Here is a 23257-nt window from a genome sequence, read left to right as displayed (position 1 = left end):
CATTTTTATGGTCACCATGAGTTTGTTTTTTAAAATAAAACCATGTGATTCGTGCTTGATAATTATTTATCTTACATAATTTTATAAGGCATAATGTTGTGATTGCCGGAGACTTCATGATGGGGATGAGACGTCATTCCCCATTCGATCGGTCACGCCCGACATAGATCTCCTCAGCTATAGCTTTGAGTTCTTACTGTCGATTATCCTGACATTATTGCGTATAACCTAACACGTACTTTAATAACTAGCCAGTAGTGTAGAATTTGTTTATTTTTCATGCCCAGAAAGGGCTTTTATTTTTCTGTGCTCAAAGGAGAAACAAACCAAAATACATATATCACACACTTGTTTACAATACATTGATCAAAGATATCAAAATTCAAATTCATACACTAAGATAACATACACTATGTACTATACAGGACAACAATCAAGCAATCAAGTAAGCAAGTAAGCAAGTAAGCAGTGTAGATGACAAAACCGATATTTTACTGTGTTTTGTGTTCTGATAATGATGAAGCAACCAATTTGGTAATCATTGTACTGTTATCATAATCCTAAAAACATGAAAATGTTTGTAGGGTCTATTGATTTCAACTGACAAGGCTTCATGTTAATAAAATCATAAAGTATTATTGTTGTTTTCCACCACTTACAATCTTATCATCAGGTTATAAGAAATGGATGTTTCTACTATCTGGTTTCATTATATATATATAATTTGCCATGCGTAAGTGTAGTTTTGTTTTTCAAATCCGAGTTTTATGTTTCCAAAAATAATATGCATGTGAGTGCATGCCTAGTTTCCAAACAGACTTCCATCTTCTAAAGTCTCAAGTGTTTTTCGTTTCGCCACCGTAAGGATTTCTTGTAAATCAACTTTGGCATTTTCTCACTCCAATTTCAAGTTTCATATGTAACCCATTCTGGCAAAATCAGGAACAAGTCGGAGTTTTTGACATTTCATGATTTGCATACAAATGTAAGCACGAGGCAATCAGCTTCAAAATGATACCAAAATTATATACATAGCATCAATACTTTTCAGGATATGGATAATTTTGTAAATGATAACTTGATGATGTTTTGCCGAACTGCTAATCTGAGTGATGGGCTAATTAGTTTCCTGCTTTACACAGGATTGAATAGGGATTATCATAATTCAACTGTCAATTATAGATTAAATAAACCTCTTTTTGATAAGTACTTTCAAGGATTTGAAAGTCCTCTTAGTCCCAAGATCAAATACCATGAAATTAAGGGAGTGTTCATAAATACTTTGGTGGGGGTGGTTGAAAAAGTTGGAACCTCGGACATCAATTTTTTTTTGATCCCTCTAAAAAAGGGTGGATTTTTTTTTGATCCCCCTTTTTATGGTCTACATTTTTTTGATCCCCCCTTCATGTCCTAAAAAGAAACCAAAAATATACGTCATTAACAGTGACGTATATTTCTTTTTTTTTGGGGGGGGGTGGGCTTGAAGAAAATGTATTGATGTCTAGCCTGAGTTTTTACATAATCCAGCACCTTTTGGTGACAAAATAAGTTTATGTTACAAATGCGCGCGAAGCGTGTGAAAAATTTTGCCATAGTTCAGTTCAGTTCAGTTGAAGATTATTCCGCCTTTTCATTCAGACGCACCACCAATTTGTGTAGTTTAAGCTAGCTGATGAGATATGCATCAGTAGTTCACATCAAACATATAACATCCAATCATGACCCACCACCACATATAGTAGTTCATTGGAGACAAAAAAACCTTGCATATTGAAGCTATATTGGTGATGCTACGAAACTGGAATGAATTCGCGCGAAGCTCAAAAAATTTAGCACTTTTTAGGTTAAAATGGCCAAATATGGGGTTAATTTGGTCAGAAACCAGGCCTACATGCGTCAACATGGGGGGGTGATTGTATGGACCATCTCCCTATCAAAATATTGGGTGGGGATTTAACCCCCCCCCCCCCCGATCTACGCCTATGATCATTAACTCATTAGCTAAAAATTACCGTTTGGAGTTATATTACCGGTACTCATTGGAGTCAAAGTGCCTACACCAAAATTTGCACATTTTGCTGATTTTGAAGCTTGAGAGTACACAATTGAATACTGAACAATCATGCTAATAGCAGACTATGTGTTATTGAAATGTCAAGAAAGCGAAATACTTCCAATAATTAGACAAAACATTGCCTTTCCTTGAATAAATATTGTATATAGTCTGTGCATATAGGTAATACTAAAAAAAATTGGAATGTGCATGCCTTCTCGTACATTTTATCCCGGACTTCAACCCTCAAATTTTGTTGATCCCCCCTATTAAGGACTGAATTATTTTTGATCCTCCCTTTTTAGGACCCACATTTTTTTGGATCCCTACCCCACATTTTCCAACCCCCCACAAAAGTATATATGAACACTCCTTAAATTCCCAAATTTGATTTTTTTTATGGGAATGTCATTAACTCAAAACCATGCCTGGCGACTTCCGGGTTTTGGTGGAGCTGGTCATATTATAATCATGGTGGAGTTAAATGTAAAATGTAATGCAATCCATTTAGAAAAAACAAAAGTTTAATTTGTAGGCCCTTTATAGGGCTTATGTTATTGTATTAATATTTTTCGATTGTCCTGGTACGTTTAATTTAATTTAATGTTTGGATCCATGCATCCACGAAATCAAATTGTAGCTATGATAGAAAGTTAACGCTCTTTTTTTTAGTACTGCTAGTTCATTCAGGTATACAAGTCGGATTCACCTTTGTATGCATTAGGCCGTGTAAAATTAATATTTTGGTTCTCGTCCCCTCCCTCCTCAATTTCTGGGATTTGTCAGATTTTTTTTAAAAATAGATTTTTTAAGACTTTGGAATGATTTATGAAATCTTCATAGATATAAATAAGTTTATTAGAGAACAAGCATCACTTCCAAGTCTTTTTGTGGTACTCTAGGGGTATTATCCCTCAGAATCTCACATTTGAAAAACAAAGGGCCTCATCGTTTCCTCGAGCACTGTTGGAGAAGACCGAAAACTATTGACAATGCTAATTTTACATTGAAAAAAAAAAAAGGTCCCATTTATAAGCGAGTGTGTCTACACCCCAGAAAATGGCAGAAGTACCGGTACTCCGCATCCCGCCGTTGCCCAGTCGCACTGAAAATACTTGAACCTTGGCTATCTTGTCCGTTTAAATATAATGAGCATGAAAGGTTTTTTTTTCATTCTTAAAGGAGTGTTTCGTGATCCTAGCATCCTCTTTTTATGACATTTTTCAGTACATATCCACGAAAAAAGCCTATTCCCAAAATTTCAGTTGATTCCGATTTTGCGTTTGCGAGTTATGCATTATGTGTATTACACTGCTCCATAGACAATGCGTTGTAATTTCGTTCTGGTGCACCAGAACGAAATTTCACGATATCTTTGCAAAACGAATTAATCTGCAAGAAATATTTTGTACATAAACATTATGTAGCCAGAGGTTTCCAGTGATATAAAGATCTCAACTTTTTTTGAGAAAAGTGGGGGGATGAGGCTGTGGATCACGAAATGCCCCTTTAATTACGGTATGAGTTCCGAGTTCCGAGTTGCTATCATCAGTAGATAGCAAAAAAATAAAGACAAAAAAATAAAGCTATTTGAACTTTTAGCAACTTATTTCTCCATTGAGCTGTATGGAAGCCCGGGTATGGAAGTCACTGTTTTTCAACCTTTTCCAAAGTATCTATAATCTACAACGGGGTAGTGTTCCTATAGTTATATATTTTAACCTAATTTATTCAACCTAAACGTATTTACAAATATTGTGTTGACGTTTGTCGATGAAAATGGGTAAACACTACAATATTACCACATTAGCCCATTTGATTGATTATAGTTTTTAATCTACTTTTGCGTAAAGTCAGGTCATTTAAACATCGCCCTCTACAGGTGACATAGTGAGAGCTTTAAAAATGGCACCCTCCATGACTGGAAATTTTCTGTCGGAAATCAGCTGTCAAATTCGCGTAATTCCTCATCCGTGTTAGTGCTAGTTATCAACTTTATAAACGGAAACAAAGGTTCCGCTCAGGATTTCAGCCTGGGGCAAATTGCCAGTCCCATAAAATTAGAATTTTAATAATTTTATATCGAGTCTGTCGACTCTGTTTATTATTTATGATTTCCGAATTTTAATGAAGCGAGGATAACGTAATGGGTGGAAAAAGCTCAACACTAGTGCACAAGATTACTTCCCCAGTAACAAACTATTTCTATGGAGATAGCACTGGCGACATGAACTTTGATGGTGAAGGAGGACCTGTGGCCAAGATGAAGGCCAGTCCATTTGTTTTTAAAAGGAGAAGGTGAGCTGAGTGATAAATAAATTTCATGAATTATCATTATCATCATGATCATGTCTTCATGATTATGATTTGCAAAATTTGCACGATGAATCGCCTGCATGCCTGAGTGAGAGTTCAGTTGAGTCTACACTTTCGGTCCCTTTCCAATTTCAAACATGCATGCATCTACATTGTTGATTGTAGATGTTGCCAGATTCATGATCATATTGATGAATGTCAATTAGAATTGAAATGAATCAGACATGATTGTAATTATTAATTTCTGAGTTAAAGGTAGACTCGCCGCCAGTCCTACGATACATGTACATACCGTACCTACATGCAAGGACTGGCTCACACCATTTTGTCTGTATGGAAAATACACACTTAACGGCACTTGCGCAGGTCAGATATTCGAAAAATGTCTTCAAAATTTCATCAAAGGTACGGTATATAAAATTGGTACCCACCTTATTGTGCTTGCTAAATCAAGACTCGGTTGAAACAAAATTAAGGATCGAATGCATTTTAGTGTCCAAAAAGGCAAAATTATCGTCAAAGTTCTGCCGAATTCTCCACCCTTGCGAAGAGTGCAGAATTGGAATCGGGAATAAAAATATCCGATCTTTGCAATCAAAAAAAACAAAATTACAACTTTGGACGTACTATTGGCAAAAGACATTATTGCCAAACAATATAGAATAGAACATTTGATGTCATCTTGTCAAAATATTGAAGAAATGTGCTCCCTAAACTTGTGGCGAGTAGGCAAAATAATTCCCATTCAAACGCATGGGAAACTGAAAGTGCATAACACCGACTAATTGAAGGGGTTCATTCATCGGGAAATCTTACTCGAGAACTACCGTAGGGGAGATTGGGGTTAGTTGAAACATTTTTCACAAAATCGTCTTTTTAACGAAAAACCGATTACTTTCAAGAAACACTAACCATATCAGTATAAACATATACATACATGCTACAAATACAGCCTTAAACTTTATTGGACCTGCTTATGATTATTCATATAATCCAATTTGAAAATTTGAAAAAAGTGTTTCAACTAACCCCACCCCTGGGGTAAGTTGAAACATAGGGTGGGGTTAGTTGAAACACGGCTTGTAAAAATTTCAAAATAATTATTATTGTGTTGTTAGGGTTATACTTCCCTTGAAGGCACCCTTTAACATACAATCAGTGTGAAAAAATGAATAAATAAATATGTAGGAGCGCGGGTCAATACTTTGGACACAAGGTGACAAGTGTCACCATGGACCAAAATATGAGAAGCCTAAAATATTATATAATGTACTTTCTGTGTGCACTTTTTAGTTGCATTATTGCTTTTTAACCATATTAAAGCAATATTGAAGAAATGGTAAACATATTACAAATTTTTTAAGTCAAATTTTTAACCATATTTTTCTATGTGATTTTCACGTGTCAACTAACCCCACCTCAAATGTTTCAACTAACCCCAATGCCTATTTTTACATTTCAAAGTTCATTACACAAAAGAAGAAATACAATAAAACTTTTATTTAACATTATTCTGGGACTTACTACTAGTGCTTATGATACTCAAAAATAATCCCTGAATCTTCAAATAACATGGAGATAACGCATCTTTTCCGAGGGGTATAAAAATTAGTCAGTAAGTCAAAAAACAGATATTCCTTTCCCAAGCCAACACTGGTGGGGCATCAGTGCTGTTGCTAATTTTGTGGATGACCCTTACTAATACCTATTACTAGGTGACAGTATTTTACCAAATTAATTTTTTGTGTCAGAAAAAAATACAATGTTTCAACTTACCCCGCGTTCCAACTAACCCCAATCTCCCCTACAACATTAGTCAGGCATGAGAATTTTCAGTTTAAAAACTGAATTCAGTTTTTTTTATAGTCAAATTTTCCCCTACTTTATTTCATTTCAGCCTGTTTTTGGTACTTTTTGCCCGATTTCACGCGCATTTTCAGTTTTTTTTAGGAAAGTGCAGTCTCATGCCTGATTAGTACATGTACATAGAGCTGAATTACATTCTATGATACTGGAGTATGTTGCCATCATTTTTTGGTCTGTCAGCATTGTCCGTTGACATTTTTTGCAACGGATGTTTATCATGTTATTCATGTATTTATGTCTTTTTATGAGGCGATTAGTGCTGGTATCGACAAGGCTTTGTTGACCAAATTCTTGACAAAAGCATTTTTGCTGATTGTCGACAAGAGCTTTGCATGTATCGACAAAAAGTAAACAAAAACTTTTGGCTAAGAAAGCTCAAAAAGTTTAACATCCTAACCAAAATTTACCAAGGTATTTTCGGGATCTCTTAATCTTTAATACATCTTTGTCGATTTCCCTGACGTTCTTGTCGTGTTTCTTTAGCGTTTTCATCGTGTCTTTTTCAATCTATCGCACGCTGGTAGCATCCAATTCTTTCACTCGGCAGTCGCCATTTTTACTGTCACGTAACATTGGCAAACAGCAGGGTTGTCACTAGACTGAATTTAGTGCCGGCTAAATTTCCATGATATTTGTCCAAAATACTCTCATGCGTCACTTTCCAGCTGTTTTTTAGGGTAAAAAGTACAATTTCTCTACTTAAGTGCCGGTTGGCAAGTCCTCATATTCCCTTGAGTGCCGGTTGGTCTGCCTGAGTGCTGGTTACTACCAACCGGCACCGACCAGTGTAGTGACAACCCTGGCAAACAGGGAAAGTCCCTGATGATCAACTGATGATGTCTAATATTATATTTATTGAAACAAGCACACTGATTGGGTACGGTAGTTATGCGAAATGGGTAAAGTATGAGCCAATCACAGACGCTGTTTATTTGCGATTTGACCTTTCACACGGAAACAGGACACCTCGCCCACACGCAACTTCGCCTACACGGCATCTCGCCTACATACCATCTCGCCCCCTATGCAATGCAATGCATTGCAATGGCGGTTGTGGATGTATCATGACGATCGATGTGACCGGAAGGGTCGTGTGTTCCTGTGTTGGTAGCAGACTGTACGATCAAGGATTCGTTCCAATGAATGCACGGGAAAATTCAACAAATTTGTGGGGGTGTGTGTGTGGGGGGGGGGGAGGTATGTGTGTGCGTTTTATAAATTGAGGCCCCTACCGTCCGCGTCCCGGTGTAGATTATGTTCGGTTTTAACACACCGTTGATGTGATTATAACAATATTTTTAAATATTTTAATATGTGTATGCATTTTTTCAACATGCATTTTTAATAATTTGATAACTTCGTGTTAAAGTGTTTTATACGTGAATTTTTATGAAGATAATTATAAAGAAAAATATGGCAGTCTTAATTTTCTTAATACCATTGATTGTTAAAACTTTCAGCTTACTTTTAATAACTTGATAACGTGATAAAGTGTTTAAAATACATTTTTGGCCATTTTCAGCGAGCAGGGCCTATGCTGTGCGTTTCGCCCCTTTTACACCGCGGGTATTTGCTGCCGACGATTGCTTGACAAGTCCCCTGCGTGCCTGCACACCGCCAGCCAAACCACGGATGGCCCGGAAATGGAATAACGGTCACAGTGCCATTGATTTACCCATGTCATACCCGGCGATTTCATGGAAGTCTTTACTTGCCAGCGTGTTGGAGGACGGGTAGTGTGCGCAACAAAAAAATTTGTAATTGCGGGTCGTGTTAAAACATCATTGTGCTTGTAAGTCCGCATTATGCACACGAAGATGAAGGAAAGCCATTGAATTATGATACAAAATCATAAGGGTAATGAAAGTTGATTCCAAGTTTCCCATCATCGGCATCACTTTTTTACATTATATTTTCACGACCAATAATTAATTTACTATGTCCCAAATTTAGGCCTTATAAATGTATTTTTATGTTAAATCCTTAGGCCTATGTATTTTATTTTTACAGGTATGTTTTAATGAACAAAAGAATCAATTAGGCCCTATTATATGTGTTATTTTATTTTACAAATTATGTTTAAACTTACTTCATATAAGTTCATACTTTTTAGTGTTAAATTAATTATGGCCAGTATGGCCTAATAATTTATATAATATGGCCAAAAAAAAGCGCTTGCGAGGTTTGTGTATTTTTATTTAATTATTACCGAATCATTCATTTTATCACAAGACCGGCTCAAACTCACTTAAAATAAAGTTTGAGATGTTCAAAACTTTTAAAACTTGCAGTCCTATAAAAGATATTAAATCAGAGAAGATCGTCTTTGACATATAGCCTAATGAAACAATTAAGGGAAAAAATATTTGCCAAATTTTTCAAAGACAAATGTGCACAACTAGCAAAACAAACGCCAGCAGCATGCAGCTTTGAGATATTTTGTGGGGTGCTGTGCAGTGACTTATGCCCCATTTTTGCACCGCGTGTTAACGGCGGATATTAGCTACCACTTACACGAAAACGCCGGGTGTGATTATGTTCAATCAATGGTACCGTGATCCAAGCACGCAAAAATGCCAGAATCCCGGGGCCAGAATACACCGATGTACTCTCCTTGACAAGGCCGGGCCCCGCGCGCGGCCGCATGCCATACACACTGATGTACAATGTACGATCGATTGCTTGACAAGTCGCGGGTCAAGTATGCTCTTGCGACGTAGGCCTATCGGAGGCACGCGAAGAAGAAAAAGTTGCGAATGTTTGCAAAACTGGTTAATACTAAATACGATTTCGGTAAAATTTTAATTTGGGGTTATTCTTTGTCAAATATTATTAGTATTAAGGGGGTACTACACCCATTGATTTTCTTTGCATTTTTTTGCATTTTGTGAAGAAATTATGACAAAGTGGTATGCAAAATGAAGGGGCAAATCTTCTCGTTTTATTGGTGGCATCGGTATCAATGTAGCTTACATGCTTTTGAAGATAGAAGCCAAAAGGAGGTACATCACTGATGATTTAAATTCACTTCATTTTGGAAAGCTTACTATCAACGGATTTCGTTAAAATTTTGGATACGTGTTGCTAACACATTAGGGAAATAATGTTGATATGTAAAATGGGAATAAGTGGTCCCTGATTTCTTTTATGACTTCATGAACTTGGTGCTCCACAACTATCAAAAACGAACCGGTTAAAATGCTTCTATTTTCAATGTCGAGCTATATTTTGTATTTTGAACTTGCGACACTATGTCACTGAAACTTAATTAAAGGGGCATTTCGTGATCCACAGCCTCATCCCCCACTTTTCTCAAAAAAGTTGAGATTTTATATCACTGGAAACCTCTGGCTACATAATGTTTATGTACAAAATATTTCTTGCAGATTAATTCGCTTAGCAAAGATATCGTGAAATTTGAATTTCGTTCTGGTGCACCAGAACTAAATTACAACGTATATGGAGCAGTGTATAATACACATAATCATGCATAACTCATGAACGCAAAATCGGAATCAACTGAAATTTTGGGAATAGGTTTTTTCAGTGGATATCTAATGAAAAATGACATAAATAGAGGATGCTAGGATCACGAAATACTCCTTTAAGCCATAGGTAAGGGGGGCAGTCACTATTTACGCCAGGGGGGTGGAGGATTGAAGGGGGGAACACGAAAAAAATTCTATTATGATTGGGGGGAACACGAATTATATTTATTCCATTTGGGGGGAACATGAATTTTTCCCCCCATTATATTAAAAAAAAAAAAAAAACCCACTGTAAAACAGGAAAAGCAGAGTGACAGAGCGGTAGTACATGTTGATATTAAAGCATATGTGCATATTCACTACTTTATTTAATCTTTTGACAGCCTTGGTGGCATGACATGTTTTCTTGGATTACATGTAACATAAAATACAATGTACAAACAAGGCTGATTCACTACTGATTTTTACAGTGAAAGTCAAAATTGTTCCCAGGTTTGTGAAAGTGCAGGCTACAGGGCCTCGTTCTTTTAATGTGTAAAATGTGCAAATACTTGCAATGTACGTGCATGTTAGGTGCTACGCAATTATCACCATGGCCCCAAGAGCCAGCACTTTCACCACAAGCTTCGAAACAAATTTGAAAGTATTTTCATTTTTGCTTTTGCTACAAATACAGATGTTGTTATTACTATTCTACACCTACAAAACAGCACACTGAGCACAGTACACTCTTTCAAAACCATTAAAGTACAAAATACAAAATGTATGTGCAAATCTGAAAGCAGACGGAGAAAAAAGTTTTACAGCCTGACTAACCCAGGAAAATATTAATCATATACAAAAGTATCAATGTACTAACCCACAATTCTAAACTGTTTTCTTGAATGAAAAATGTATATTATTGATATGATCCAAAAGTAAATTGAATTTTTAACCAGTATATGAAGACAAATATAATTATTACTATTCAAATTTTAATCTTGACAAAAGGACAGATCCCACTACTTTTCTTGGCTTGTAAATTACTTTTTGCTGGGGCATGGGGTACGTCAAACCTAAATTTTGTGAAAAATACAAAATGCTGTCAAGTTTTACCTTTCAAAGTTATACATGTACTCATATCATACATTTTTGGAAAGGGCAAGAGTGTTAGACTCAATTTCCGTTTATAGGCCCTGTTGCATCACGTATTCCTCAACCTATGCCAGAGAGAGAAAATCCAGGGCACTACATGGGTCTTTAATACCCCTTCTATGGATGGCGACAGTGCACGCCAAGTTGATGATTACCTTCCTCGGGCACAAATCAAGATCAGATTCAGAGAAGGGGTCCTAGCAGCTTCAAATGGAGAGGCCAAAGGCATTTGCATCAGAATTTGCAGTCAATGATGAATTAGTCCAAAAATATGTGAAGCACCTTCACCATTTGCAATGCAAGGATGTATGATGACTACGATTGGCATGAACTGGTGGGCAATGATTCCCTTTCCACACTTTTAGTTAGTGAACTTACTAAATATCTCAAGAAACACAATCTTCAAACCACAGGTAATAAGCGGGCAAAAATACAACTGATTAAAAGGCACATCCAGAATCAGGAAGATGTGCCCAGAAGTGACTCTGAGAATGCTGAAGAGGAGAGTGAAGACAGTGACCATGAAGAAGTTGAAAGTGAAAGTATTGAGGAGGAGAGTGAAGACAGTGACCATGAAGAAGTTGAAAGTGAAAGTATTGAGGAGGAGAGTGATCAAGTATATGGTGTTGTAGGATCAGACACAAGTGATAGTGAGCACGAGAAAACTTTGAAGATCATGTTGTAGTCACAAGAAGTGGAAGGAAAGCAGGGTCATGGACAGGGCTCGAAAAAATGTTTATTTCCCGGGAATGTGATTCTGATTTTACATGATTTTCCGCGAGTTGAGGCATTACAAAATTGGCAAAACCAAGTACTGCACCCGAACTACACTGGTCACTGCATGGGATCTGGGGTGTATTAAATTCAGTTGCCGACTTGCCGCGGAGAACAGCTGTAGCTGAACTGTGTGTGAGAAGTAACAAGTGGAATGGTAGTAGACTCCAGCATATAAACGTGTATCCAACGTTACAAACTATACAAATGTACCAAAGGTTGAATAAAAATACAACAAACTTACGTTTTTTGTTTGGTCTTTCTCTTTAATATCCTAAGACTAAGAAATGGATCACGATTATGCATTGTGCAAAAATGTTTCTGATCCGATCATGAAGGAAGTAGAGATCCGATGAATGACAGATGCTCGCTAATTATGATTAGATTAATGCCCTCCATAATCATCACACAGCGCCAGTCGTTCAGCCCCAGCACGTGCGAATATTTTAGTTGGGGTTTCCTATCTTGATGATACAAGGCGCGTCGGTCAGTGACGGCGCTAAATATACGGGGATTTCCCAGAATTTCAGACACCCGAATTAGGCTCGAATTGAGTCATGCATTCATGCTGCACGCAATATTAAAGTTAAACAAGCTACTATACTGGTATTTTGGTATGGTACTATTTAAACCGCACTGTATCCATAAATAACAAATCAAATGAAGCATATTGATCATTTTAGTCAACAAACAAGTTGAAACAAAATACAAATATAGAAAATAATTAAAGAAAAATACCCTAGTAGTGTATTTTTGACTATTTTTCTTTAATTTTCGCTTTCTGTTAGTGTTTACATCAGTGTCATCCTGTGATGATGCGGGAAGCTTAGCGCATTTAAACATATGAAGTACACTTTGGGTTTTCTGGCCAATGCCATCCTTTACTGGCTGCCCAGCGTGGAATTGTTTTGTATGCTCCGCAAGGCGATCCCGGCGGATTGTCACACAGCAATGTCCGCATTTCGTTGACTGCTTTGATCTTGGTATAGGTTTATTTGGTGCCATTTTTGTTTTAAAGCGCCATCCACATTATATTACAAAACTCAATCGCATGATGACTGAAATTTAGCTGGTATTCACGGTTTTCAATCTTAGCATTATAGCAATACATCAATCCACAAAAGGACGGGCACCAAAGTTTTGCATCGGGAACAATAAATATTATAAGGAATGACTCAAATCCCACTCCGCACGGCAGCTTAAGCGCTACGTGATGGTTCGATGAGTAGAATACCTTTCATTCCTGCATATACTTAGTATTTATAGATGAAAACATGTGCTAGTGCTGGCTGACTGGCTTCCTGTGTACACGAACGGCCGACGCGCACGCCGATGTGTGATGATTATGTTGGGACTTAACCGTATAAATATTTACTACAATAACGTAACTATTTTGATGAAGTTTATACTTTTTATTGAGATAGATTACTGGTACAACAAAAATGTTTAAAAGTGAAAGCATGGGTAATATAATTTGTAAGTTCTGCCTCTTCAATGACTATCTTTTTCCGTAATTTTTTGGGTAAGCTTATTTTTTTTTTTTTTTTTTGGCTGCAGCTCTGATTTCCCGCGAGCCATGGATATTTCCCGGGAATGAGATTCCCCAATTCCCCACTTTTTCGAGCCCTGGTCATGGAGAAGTGTTTTTTCATTTTAAAGTGGTATGTTCCTTGCACAGCGTTACCAACAGGCAAATAATGATTCAACACGTACAAGGTTTCCATATTTGATAGTCATTTTTGTATGATGATGGTCTACAGAAAAGATGAAAATATCCTGATACTATTGATATATGTCTACATCCATATCAAAACGATGCACTTGTCGGCTGCTACACGTGTCTCATTTCACATAGGCCTAATAGCTAAAAATATAAACCAGACTCATCTCAAGTGGAGGCCACTTCAAATAATCCCTAAGTCACATGGTTAAGGAATGTTTTCTGTATTTCTAAACCATGTGACTTGGGGGTGATTTGAAGTGGCCTCCACTTGAGATGAGTCTGGTATTTATTCCTAGCTATCATGTAAAATGAGACACATGTAGCATCCGACAAGTGCATCGTTTTGATATGGATGTACACATATATGAACTTCAGTGTCACATTCTTGCCCCAAAAGAGAAAATACAAAGCAACTTTAGAGGTAACATTGTACAAAATGTGGCCGGGGCCATGAAGGTTTATCAATAGAGTAGACTGAAAATACACAGGTCAAAATTGGCCTGCCCTTTTTAATTTCACCAAGTTCTTCTGCTGTAAATAATAGTATTCAGAATTTTCTCTTCAATAAACAGTGTTGGAAATAACCAGTAAAGCGTAGCAACAAGCTGCACCCTGGGTATGTACATGTACACAGCCAGAATCTTCAAAATCAACTGGCAACACAGGTATAATGTAAATGTTAATCACCTTGAGTCCTACTTGTAGCACCCTCGAGTCGCTTGGTGCACATATTAAACCTGTGTTGCCAGTCACAAGAATCTGCCTGTGAATATAGTACTGTGATATTTAATACATGTACAGGCTAGAGTTCTGTGCACCTGTACTACTACTATACTTTTACCAGTAATTTTATTTTTCTGTTTATATTCCATTTGTGATTTTAAAAAGGCCAAGAAAAAGAAAACATTTCTTGTACAAACTTATTAAAAAACAAGGGGTACAGTATACAGAACTCTTTCCATGATTATGAATACTCATATATTTCATTATTTTAAAAGAGAGACAATAAAAGTCAAAGTAAAAATACATGAAGACCGTAGTATTGTTTTTGTTAGGGAGGGGGGAACCTGAATTTTTTTACTTGATCGATGGGGGGAACCTGAATTTTTTTCTGAAGCCAACAGGGGAACATGAAAAATTTGAGGGAAAAGTTGGAAAATCCTCCACCCCCCCCTGGCGTAAATAGTGACCGCCCCCTAACAGGTTACCACAACTACACTACAGCAATGTTGAAAAAGATTGTATTTTTGTCACCTATACCACCATATTAGGTAGTTTTCCGTAAGCTTCATTTTTGTGATTTTGGTAACTATTTTATATTTATTTGCCCAATCCAACTCAACTAGGCAATCTAAATTGTACTCACCATTTACATCCCAAGGTATTTTAGTATATCCACCTCACACATTTCCATTATATATCCAGTAACAGACAAAATATCAAAATTGATGCCTCATTATGCATGACATGTATGATATCACAGACTATCACATGTATTCAAAATGGATGCCTGAATTTGACCTGAACCAATTGACCTATAACCTGACCTTTGATAACCTTATAGCATTTTTTAATCTCTTTTCCTAACAACATATTATAGAAGATACATACATGGTGTAGTATTGAATTGTCTATGTGGAAGAGATTAGGCCTATTTAATTTATTCAGTGTTATAATCAGTGAGTACATTTCTATAGATAGTATAACAAAGGATTTAATGTATTCTATTCATGTATTCTACTTGGACATGTTCAATAGAATAAATTATGGTTTGTTATAAAACACACATCTCAGTTACCAGGATACAGTAAAAAAAAAAATATATAGGGCTAAAATGATTTTCTAAAATGGTTTAAAACCACTTTGTATGTAGAGATATTTTATAAGTTCAGGACATGAGATGATGAACATATTTATATACTTCATAAATTTGCAACAAAAAAAAGAAGATGGGGGTACTGATGAAAATCAGGGTATTATATCGCCTTAACGTGCTCCCTTATAGGCCTACACATCCAAAGACCCATCATTTTCTTATTGTTTTCACGCAAAAGGCCAGCTCCCAAGACCATTTTGTGGAAAAGTCCTAAGTTTTAGAATATGGCCCAGAAAGAACTCTTTTTTGGGGGGGGGGGTCTTCCCTCGAAAGGCCTCATTAATGTTAGCAACTGCCCTCGAAAGACCTCTTTTTTGGATCCTACTCCTATTTATTGCACAATTTTGCCCCCGAAATACCTTATGACCGCAAATATAATTATACTAGCGGGGACCCGGGTCTCCTACGAGTTTTACTTAATTTTAGACAAGAGGAAACTGAAGCTGAATTTCTTTTAGGCCTATATAGAAGAACGGGGTTTCCGACATTTGCAGGCCTACTCTTGGAGTGCAGCCAGCACGGGTTGGAATGTATCATCATGCACGTACTTTTAATGCAGGAATGGGATATTTGACGCTGTAGGTATACTAAACCTTTAACCATACCCCCCACACCCCCCACACCTTTTCATATGTTGAACACACATAGTCCCTACTCGAAGAATTGAGCGCTGAAATAGAAAATGTTACTTTTATGCGCGCATTAAACTGATCTTGTGTTTTGTTTTCTTTCTCCTGTATGTAATTCTCTAATCTTTCTCATTGACTTTGGTTTGTTTATTTATTCTCTCTACGTCCACTCCCGCACACACCCCCACCTCACACTCCCCTTCACGAACACACCTCGAAGAATTTTAATAAAGCGCGAAAATGGAAAATGTTACTTTTGCGCGCATAAAACTGAATCTGGAATCTGTGTTTTGTTTTCTTTCTCCTATAATTCTATAATGACTTTGGTTTGTTTATTTGTTCTCTCTACGTCCACTCCCGCATACACACCCCATCTAACACTCCATACATACCCCTTCACGAACACATCTCGAAGAAACAAGCGCGGAAATTGAAAATGTTACTTTTGCGCGCATAAATCCGAATTTGAATTTTTTGTTTTTTTTTGACGGTGGTGTTTGTTAGAAATCAGTAAAGAAATATGATGTGCATATGTGTAATATACAAGAAGGTATATACACATGATAAATGAAAGAAAGATAATAATTATAATAATAGAAACAAGGAAGGAATTATTTTAGACAAGTGTTAATATTGTGTGTATGCCCAGCCTGATCATGCAAACGACATCCGAGTAATTATAGCTTCCAAATCTGGGTGTTTGATATAGGGAAGACCTATTCGTAGACCTATTCGTATTCGCAAAATACGGGGCAAAATAATGATTTATATGAAGTTTAAAATGAAATCATGTATGGTAGTTGTTAGACCTAGAAGACGCGGTGCGCGTGTTAACAGGATCAAGGAAAAATAACGAGTTATATGAAGTTTAAAATGAATCATACCTGTATAAAGCCAAACAACCTACATCTTCCAAATCTGGGGAAAATAACGAGTTACGTGAAGTTTCAAATTAAATCACAGCTCGTATATCAATAAACACATTTATTGCACAAAAAGTTTCCATTTATTTGAAATTTTTTCCCAGGGTAGCTCCGATGTCTTACAAACATAATGAATTTGATTCCAATGTATACTCAGTGGACATGTTAAAACATTACAATGCCAAAAAATCAGCATGATCAGGGAAGGATTCGACTTTGAGCTAGCTTGTCACCAAGAAATTTAAGAAAGAAGGACTCCGGGAAGGCCCGAATAGACTTTGAGCATTGGTCATCAAAAGGCCCTTCCATCATGAGACGACCACCTATATACATGTTGCGTAGAGAAACGTAACACTTGCAGCTGTAAATGCGTAGGTCTTTTAGTTTTAGCTTAGTCTTTCACATGTCATTTCAGTACACCCATTATAATCATTTTTTCTCTTTCCCGTCCAATTATGCTTGTTTTGTAGGCCTACTCCGTTGGTAATCACATGGTTCAAACCCGGGGGTTCAAACTATAAACGAATACCCTATTAGATTGTTAAACCCGGTTTCCTCCTTCAGGCATAAGGCCAAAGTCTTTCTTTCCTTATGTAATAAATTTTTCTTTATTCAATCCTGTTCTTTCTTGAGGCCTAGGCCTAATTCTTTTTTCCCCTTTGATACGTTCTTGTATTGTCAATGGTCATGTCATATACATACATTTTTTGGTTTGAGCTGAGACTAAAATACCTAAAGCCTTACTTGCATTTTAATCAAATAAATATATTATATAGGATACATAATGCTAAATACTTGAAGCCAAAGCAGTTAAGTATAACGAGTCAGATCATAATGACGGTGTTTATGCTACATCATATGCGCAGGTGCTCCTTTGTTAAAAGGGATATCCCTGATGTGGAAAGGTCAAAGAGTAGTTCTCACCAGTCAAGTCAAGAAAGATACAGTGCTGCCCGTAAAAAGTAAAGAAAAGATACTTTACTACAGGCCTGTAAAGCAAATAAAAGGGACCTCAGGGGCCCGTAGAAAACTAAAGAAAAGATAGGCCTACTTATATTACAAATTACCCAATAAAGAATTAAAAAACATGCAAAAGTCAAAAAGACTAAAAACGGAAACGCAATACTGAGCTACTATTCTAATTGCCGCTATAGCTAAATTATGTGAGGGAGAAATACAACTATACTTCTCAACTTCAAATCACCACAGCACGATCATTAAAAACAATCATCACCTATTGACACCGGGCTATTCTCAAGACTACACCAGGCTCATTCTCGTCCATTCATTGGGGGCGATTTAATGAATACATCATTGATAGTATGGTCTGAATACACACACATCCTGTGCGATCGATCGTATACATCCACAATGCCATTATGTTGCATTGCCGCTTATAGCTAATTTAGGGGCGAGATGGCACGTAGGCGAAATGACGTGTAGGCGAAATTGTGTGTAGGCGAAGTGCATTGTGGGCGAAGTGTCCTGTATTCCTTTCACACAATGTTTTTTTCATAGGTATCTGATTCTGTACCAACTACTGACATGTACAAAAATGTACACTCGCAAGCATATTTAAAATATTAAATTTTAGCGAGCGCCAAAACGAATCAGAGAAGGAGACGCAAATCAGGACTAGTGTTTATCGCTGTAATTTTTAATGGTATTTTATTTTCATCAACTTCGTTTTCGTTGTGTAGGCGCAAAAATTCATTTTGCTTATAATACCTGTTTTTGTATAATGCTTGTTCTCTAATATAATGTAGTTTTATGATCTCATATGTAATTTCCAGAAATGGATTAATAAAGTTTAACTTGACTTGACTTGACTTAAATTTGCCAGCTTGTGGGACGATTTTTGGCTCATGTGGCAGCGGCTCACTATGTACAAACTCAATGGGAAATTTCATTTTTGGTGCCTCGCAGTGCAAAAATGTTGAAATTTTCTTTAAAAACTAGTGTACCGGTATATAAATTTGGTATCAAAAGAAGCTGACATTGTTCTGCACTTTTATTCTGTAAAATACATGTAGTTGAAGCAATAAACTGCCTGAGAGCTAATGATAGGGGCATGTGCCTTGAACTCGACATCTAAAATGGGTGAGTGGCGTCACATTTTTCACTGTGGTCATTTTTAATGTATCAATTGGAATAAAAAAAACATTTGGTAGTAAATTTGGTATCAAATGACAGCTAAAACACCAATTATTTAAAATATTAAGTTTTAATAGTTAAAGCTGCTTTAGGGTATAATAGTTAATGAGTATGTTCTCCAAGATAATTGATAAGAAAAATTAATCTAGTCTATTTCGGTCACTTTTTGAAGGGTTGTATCATTTTACGAAAGTGATAACCCCATATTATATATATTGCAGGAAAGCTCTTACTACTCTAATCCAGACTCTAATCTCTGACTCTAATCTATTAGAAAATGATATAAAATAAGATGCAGGGGTAACACAGAAATGTTAGTGACATTACATGTATACCCAGGGCTGTACCACTGTCAGTTGATGTTTTGTCTCATTCACATAAATGTAGCAATAGAACCTTACATCTGACAGCGTTTCTGAGTCTCTTGTTGGATTTCTTGTTCAAATTATGGATTCTTGATTTTAAAGCTGCTTTAGACTCGAAATGTAATACATACAATATAGATGTTGTTCACAAGAAATACCATTTACAGTTCGTCGGTACGGTAACTGATAGTCTGTACACCGTCCTTGAGTCAGAAAGTAATTAGATACCCAGTATATTATACTGTTTTTACTCTCAATTTAATGATGAGAAGTATTAAAGTATATACTTATTATTCAAAAAGGAAATTCATGATGCAATGAATCCAAATAAATTTCCCCCAATTCCTGCAAAAATTAACAGTTTTTGAGGAAATCGCAAAATTTGATTTTACTTTACGGTACTCGAGGAAGGTATATCATGGACTATACAATGTATGTCTCATTTCAAGTTGAGAGTAACGCCATGTTGGATAAATGCAATGGCAGATTCAAATCAGTGCGCTTACAACATTAATTCTACTATTTATTTTTTTAGTTATCTATGCCCGTGGAACGGTGGCATAGATATTGTATTTGTTCTGTTTAGTCTTCTCCTTCTCCTCCTTCTTCTTCTTCTTCTTCTTCTCAAGATCACTTTTTGCACTCCTCTAGCTCAAGAACCAAAGTAGCCTCGGGGCCCAAACTTGGTATAGTGATGGCCCGTGACCCCTAGCATCATCCTAGGGTACTCCCGACCCCAGAGGTCAAAGGTCGTGGGCTACAGGGGGCATATGTGTAAAATTTCAAACGGCTCTAGCTCAAGAACTATAGCGCCCTCAGGGTTTATACTTAGTATAATGATGGCCCATGACCCCTAAATGTAACTTAATGTAGCTTCGACCCCAGAGGTCAAAGGTCACAGGCTACAGGGGGCAATATGTGTAAAATTTTAAAACTGCTCTAGCTCAAGAACTATAGCGCCCTCAGGGTTCATGCTTGGTACAATGATGACCCATGACCCTTAGATATTTCCTGCGGTAACATCGACCCCAGAGGTCAAATGTCATGGGCTACAGTGAGCAATATGTGTAAAATTTCAAACAGCTGTAGCTCAAGAACTACAGCGCCTCAGGGTTCATATTTGGTACAATGATGACCCATGACCCTTGATGTATTCTATATTAGCCGCATCCCCAGAGGTCAAAGCAAAGTTAAAAAGCAAAATTGGTACGACATATTAACACAGTGTAGCGCAATAGGTAGTATTTTGTTAGCTACCTGTGTTTGCAATGATAACGGTCTGAATCGTACGTCAAGAAAACTGAGCACTTGACAAAAACTCCCTTAAAAGGGAATGTGTAGGCATTTTGATTTTGATTCCTTGGACCACTTCAAAAGGTTTTCATGATGGGACAAGGGGGGTGCTTGGTTAAGGGGTGGGGTCACGGGCATAGATATTCGTGTTTGGTCAAACACAACTGTGGTTTCTAGTTTGTATTATTTGCCTTGTTTATGTGATGAGAGTGGGTGATGGTACATTTGGGCATTGGGTGTGCAGTGTACATGTGTATGGAGGTGAGCGTGGTTGTTTGTCTGTCCAAAAAAACCTGGTTTTGTACATATTTTTTTCAGCTATATGCAGCTACATGATGCCTTTAATATTGATGCCTTCATGACTGTGATGACTCATTGCATATATTCAAATTGGGACTTACCCCTTCTATGGGGGCTGTGATAGCCTTTTTCATGTGTCTTAGCCAGGCATTGTCTAGCTTTTGCGTTGTCCTTTTGCCATAGGCTTGCTGTTTCATCTGTAGGCTATACATTTGTAGGCCTATATCACAGCATCTTTTACGAGTGGTGGAAATCAATTACCTTTGTTTTAATATTCCTCATTGCAATTTATTCAAATTATGCTTTGCAATTAATGGTTGCACTTTAATGTTGTAGTCATGTAGCTGACTTAAAGAAGGGGACTGGTGGTTATCTCGATATATCTTTCTCCACCCACCAGTTCCAAGTACAGGGCAATAAAAACAGAAATACAAAAAAAATAAAAAATCAGTGCGCTTACTTGGTTGCGTTGCCAGCGTAGACAAGTCACCCTTTAGACTGCTGCCCTCAGTCGTCAATCGTCCGGATTTACGACTGAGAAAACTACATGGAAAAAAAAAGTGACGGATTTTGCAACAGGATTCCTGTGGCATAGAGCATGCGCAGTTGTGTCCAAATTGACCTTTTGACCGAGTTTGTTGTTTTTAGAAGTTCAGAGCGCGATCTTGTCACAGCGGCGCAGTACACGGGCGCCGCTAGTCAGTCGCGCTACGGCGCAAAACCAAAGTCGCATTGAATAGTTTTCAGAAGTCCGTCATGATATTGGCTGTAAGATAATCAGTCGTCACTACGAAGCATACACAGTACATGCGAAGTGTAGACGGCTGATTGGAATTAGTCTAGTCACCCTTCTACAATACATGTATAACATAAACATTGTACTTGACCTGCAATCGCGTACAGTATTCTTAGCAGCCCTAGTTTTGGGTATGAACTTAAAGAACCCTCATTTCGACAGGAGCACCAATGCAGTGCATTGCAGCCTGGGCTTGATGTCCGGACTAACGTCAGCCTTCTCAGCTTTTTTAAAAGGGAACTTGAGCTTGAACAAATTTAGATAGTCGCCAATAGTTGTAGTCACGACTATTTCAGTGGCAGTCAAAGCTAAAAAAGCCCATGTCGTGCAGCCCTACATGTATGTACACCCTGGGGATAAGGTTAACATGTGATTCAAATCCATGCTGTGAAATCCAACATGGTGTTATTCTCAAGAATCCATCTAGAACTCTATAGTCTGTTGAAGACATACTTGCTGAATTTTGAAGCCATTTGACAAAATTGCTGCAATATTAAAACCAAAAGATCTAGGCCTACATGTATGTCCACCAATGTCCAGGGCCCGATCGAGGAATACCCGGAGTTTGCATCGGATATTTGCCCCGGGAAGCCAGGGAATGGCTCAAGGTTTTGCCCGGAGGTGTCCGGGCCTGGCCAAGGGTTTACCCAAGACTTGAACTTTTAAAACAAAAATCTCCGGCCCACGACCCGGCCATCCCCAGGAACCCAGGGGCCGGGTTGCATATGACATGTGCATTAATACACATGGAAATGGCGAATTTTGTAGCAAAATTATGTATGTCCACTTGTGTCCACTTAATGTCCAGTTCAATTACCGTACCCACTCGGATATAAGCACACCCCCTAGATGGGCAATTTCACTTCAAAAATGGGGGTGGGCTTATAACTGGGGAGGGGCTAGAAGTTGAATTTAAAAATTAAAAAAATCTTCCCCATTTGTATATATGCCCAATGTATCAGTAATTTCGATCATCTTTGTCAATTTTTTTTTAATTTTAAGGAAATTTATGGAATGTTAATTTTTAACTGATATTTTTTATTTGTTCTAAAATGAGAAAGAAAAGCATTGATATGATTTAAGAACTAAGCCAAGATGACTACTGGGCTTATATCCCGAGTGCACCCTTGTTCCCTAATGGTTTGCAAAATAGGGGGTGGGCTTATAGCCTAAGGTGGGCTTATATTCGAGTGGTTACGGTAATTGCAATGTCTACAGCGGCAAGTGTAGACTTTTAAAACTAATTCTTTTCCAAGTGATGTTTTACACTATACTTTTTTTTTTCAAAATGGGCTCTCAACTGCCAGCTCCTCCACCAATGGCTCCACTGTGACACATCCGGACTATATTTAGGGCATAACATTTGTATTGCAATTATAACACGGGTATTATTTTTCTTTTCTTTTTTTTTTTTTTATTGTGTTTTTTAACTTAAAAAGAACTGGTACTGTTGTAACCAGAGATGTAACTAATAGATATAATTACTAATTAAGACAGTTTTCCTATTATGTCCCTTCATGTACAGTGCTAGGCATGTATAATTTTTCCAAATGAATTTTCCTGTGGA

At 37.2% G+C, this 23257-nt stretch overlaps 1 protein-coding gene across 1 annotated transcript in view; it reads left to right on the top strand.

Annotated features, from left to right (window-relative positions):
* Positions 1 to 3957: 3957 nt before the first annotated feature.
* LOC140148903 (tumor suppressor candidate 2-like) overlaps positions 3958 to 23257 on the top strand; it is a 42573-nt gene continuing 23273 nt past the window's right edge. The window contains exon 1 of the mRNA XM_072171001.1: positions 3958 to 4351. Coding sequence (XP_072027102.1) covers positions 4200 to 4351 — 152 coding nt within the window. The 5' untranslated portion in view covers positions 3958 to 4199. The remainder of the gene's footprint in view (positions 4352 to 23257) is intronic.

Source organism: Amphiura filiformis, chromosome 3 (assembly GCF_039555335.1).
Source record: "Amphiura filiformis chromosome 3, Afil_fr2py, whole genome shotgun sequence".
Lineage (NCBI taxonomy): Eukaryota > Metazoa > Echinodermata > Ophiuroidea > Amphilepidida > Amphiuridae > Amphiura > Amphiura filiformis.
The sequence above is the reverse complement of the archived record's forward strand: the minus strand, read 5'-3'. Positions and strand labels throughout refer to the sequence as shown.